Raw genomic sequence first — 2,833 nt, 5'->3', positions numbered from 1 at the left:
GTATCGCTAGATGATTTGTCAAATCTTGTTAAAGAATCGCCTTTAACGTTTAAATTTGTTGCAGATGAAATTGGTTCAAAAATCCCCACAGGCCTTCTCTAAACCGTATCAACTGGTATGACAGATAGATAAACACCGAACGTGTAAATTTATCGGGTGGCGGGTTTGCGGCAAAGTGTTTAAGGCACCAAATACCAGATTAATTTATTTCGTTTTATTAATGATTAGTGCACGCCTAAGTTGTCTCACACCATCTCACCCCGCCAACCCCTCCCGCTTATAAAGCATGTTCTGGAAATTACATGAATAACTACGCAATGACAATCTGTTGAATTCATTATTGATATTATAACCAAATGAATAATCACAATCCAGTATGATATGTATTGTGATATGACACGGCACTGTACAGTACAGTACGGTAAGATATGGTATATTATTTGATATGATATGATATGATATGATTTGGTATGGTATGGTTTGATATGGCATTTTATGCTACATTATGTTATGTTATGTTATGTTACATCACGCTACGCTACGTTAGGTTACGTTGCGGCATGGTACAGCACGGCACGACAAGGTACGGCACGGTACGGTATGATATGTGATGTGACATGACATAATATGATATGATATGATATGATATGATATGATATATGATATGATATGATATGATATGATATGATATGATATGATATGATATGATATGATATGATATGATGATATGATATGATATGATATGATATGATATGATATGATATGATATGATATGGTATATGATATGATATGATATGATATATGATATGATATGATATGATATGATATGATATGATATGATATGATATGACATGATGTCATATGATATGATATCATATGCTATGTTCTATGGTGTGATACGGTGTGATGCGATATGATGCGATGTGATGTGATGCGATGTGATACGAAGTGATGTTACTTCACGTGACGTGATGGGATATAATCATATCATGACAAGAACAAACTGACCAATAAAACAGAGAATGTAAAGAATATATAACATGCAAATTAGATAATGTATACGACTCGGAAATACCAGAAAGCTTAATATGTGATATATGACGCTGTTATGGACGTGCTTGCAAGCGACCTTTTATTTCTATTTTATTGCAACTCTATTTGTTGTCTGTTGTTTTTGTTTTGCGTATTCTCGGATTTGACCTATGTTGAGACGGTTAACTTATGTCTGCTTAATCGTTGCCCCCCGGACATGCGTGCTATACAAGCTGAGGTAATGTACGTCGCGATAAACATGCATTGTCCTGTCATTAGACATTCCCTCGGTGCATAAAACGAGTGTCATGTTGTACAGATAGAACGGTTCGTTTGACGAGGAGGTCTCAGTTCATTTCCAAGTACGCCTGTTTGACGTCTGCTTGTTGCGACACCTGGGCTGGGTGGCAAGAGAGGAAAGCCATCATTGCAACATGTAGGCTTGGTTTACTCAGAAGCGGGAAGAGATGGTTGATGTGCATGTTTACATAAGCATGGCAACACATACCGCGGCATTTTATATACCCATACATGTGTCGGTTTGACTGTCTGTCTACCTATCTATCTATCTGTCTGTCTGTCGGTCGGTCGGTCGGTCGGTCGGTCGGTCGGTCGGTCGGTCTGTCTGTCTGTATGTCCCTCTCTCTCTCTCTTCGTATATCTGCATTCTTCTTTCTTGGTCTCGCTCCCTGGCTGTCTGTCTCTGTGTCTCTCTTTATGTCTCTTTCTGTATCTATATGTATATCTATGTCTGTCTCTCTCCTTCTCTCCCTCCCCCTCTCTATCTTTCTCTCTCTGTCTGTCTGTATCTATATGTATATCTCTGTCTGTTTCTTTCTCTCCCTTCCCACTCTCCTTCTCTCTCTCTCTCTCTCTCTCTCTCTCTCTCTCTCTCTCTCACTCTCTCTCTCTCTCTCTATCTCTCTCTCTCTCTTTCTCTGTCTGTCTCTCTCTCTCTCTCTCTCTCTCTCTCTCTCTCTCTCTCTCTCTCTCTCTCTCTCTCTCTCTCTCTCTCTCTCTCTCTCTCTCTCTCTCTCTCTCTTAGCACAACTCTTAAATTAATACTGTAATAGTATCCGTTATGTACTTAGCGTACATAACATTGCCCCCACCCCCACCTCGTACACCAGGAAGTTTCCAGATAACCCAACGGGACATTTAACCGTCCACACTAACCAATCACCATATGTTTATTAAATCTAATTATCATTAAATGAATGGACCTGACCAGGACACAACAAAACGCCTTGAGGCAAATATCAACTTGACCACCCGATCAACTTAAACTGGTATCGAGGTTAGTGACACTTTCCTCGGCGACGTAGTGTTAAAGTCAATGGCCTTAAGTGTTCACTCTTGCATGCAGTTCGATACAATTTCTATGTCAAAATATAGGCCGTGAATAAAACCTCACACGAATTCTGAGAGTACTGTCAAAGCAATACATGTCCCCGGCCGAGTACAACAATGTTTCGTATCCCCTACGTTCAATGGCCATAACTTTGTAAAAATGGATACATTTTAGCTCAGTGTCTTGAGGCATTCCAAAAATATATATATATGAAGGAAACACGGACAGACAGACATAAAGCCAGATGTCTTTATCTATCTCTCAGACAGACATATGGACAGACAGACAGACAGAAAGACATATGGACAGACATACAGACATATGGACATACAGACAGACAGACAGATTGACATACAGACAGACAGATGGACAGAAAGTCCGATGGACATAATGACGGAGACGAAATTTATACTCCGCTTCGGTTGGATGGGTAGGGGGCTAATAAAGTTT

The 2,833-nt window shown here is 39.9% G+C and overlaps 1 protein-coding gene across 1 annotated transcript in view; it reads left to right on the top strand.

Annotated features, from left to right (window-relative positions):
- The first annotated feature begins 560 nt into the window (after window positions 1–560).
- The window catches only part of LOC121378101 (integumentary mucin C.1-like), a 53,348-nt gene continuing 51,075 nt past the window's right edge, over window positions 561–2,833 (top strand). The window contains 1 exon segment of the mRNA XM_041506201.1: window positions 561–583. Within this exon segment, the coding sequence (XP_041362135.1) occupies window positions 561–583 (23 nt within the window).

This window comes from Gigantopelta aegis, chromosome 7 (assembly GCF_016097555.1).
Source record: "Gigantopelta aegis isolate Gae_Host chromosome 7, Gae_host_genome, whole genome shotgun sequence".
NCBI lineage: Eukaryota > Metazoa > Mollusca > Gastropoda > Neomphalida > Peltospiridae > Gigantopelta > Gigantopelta aegis.
This window is presented reverse-complemented; position numbering and strand designations above follow the sequence as displayed.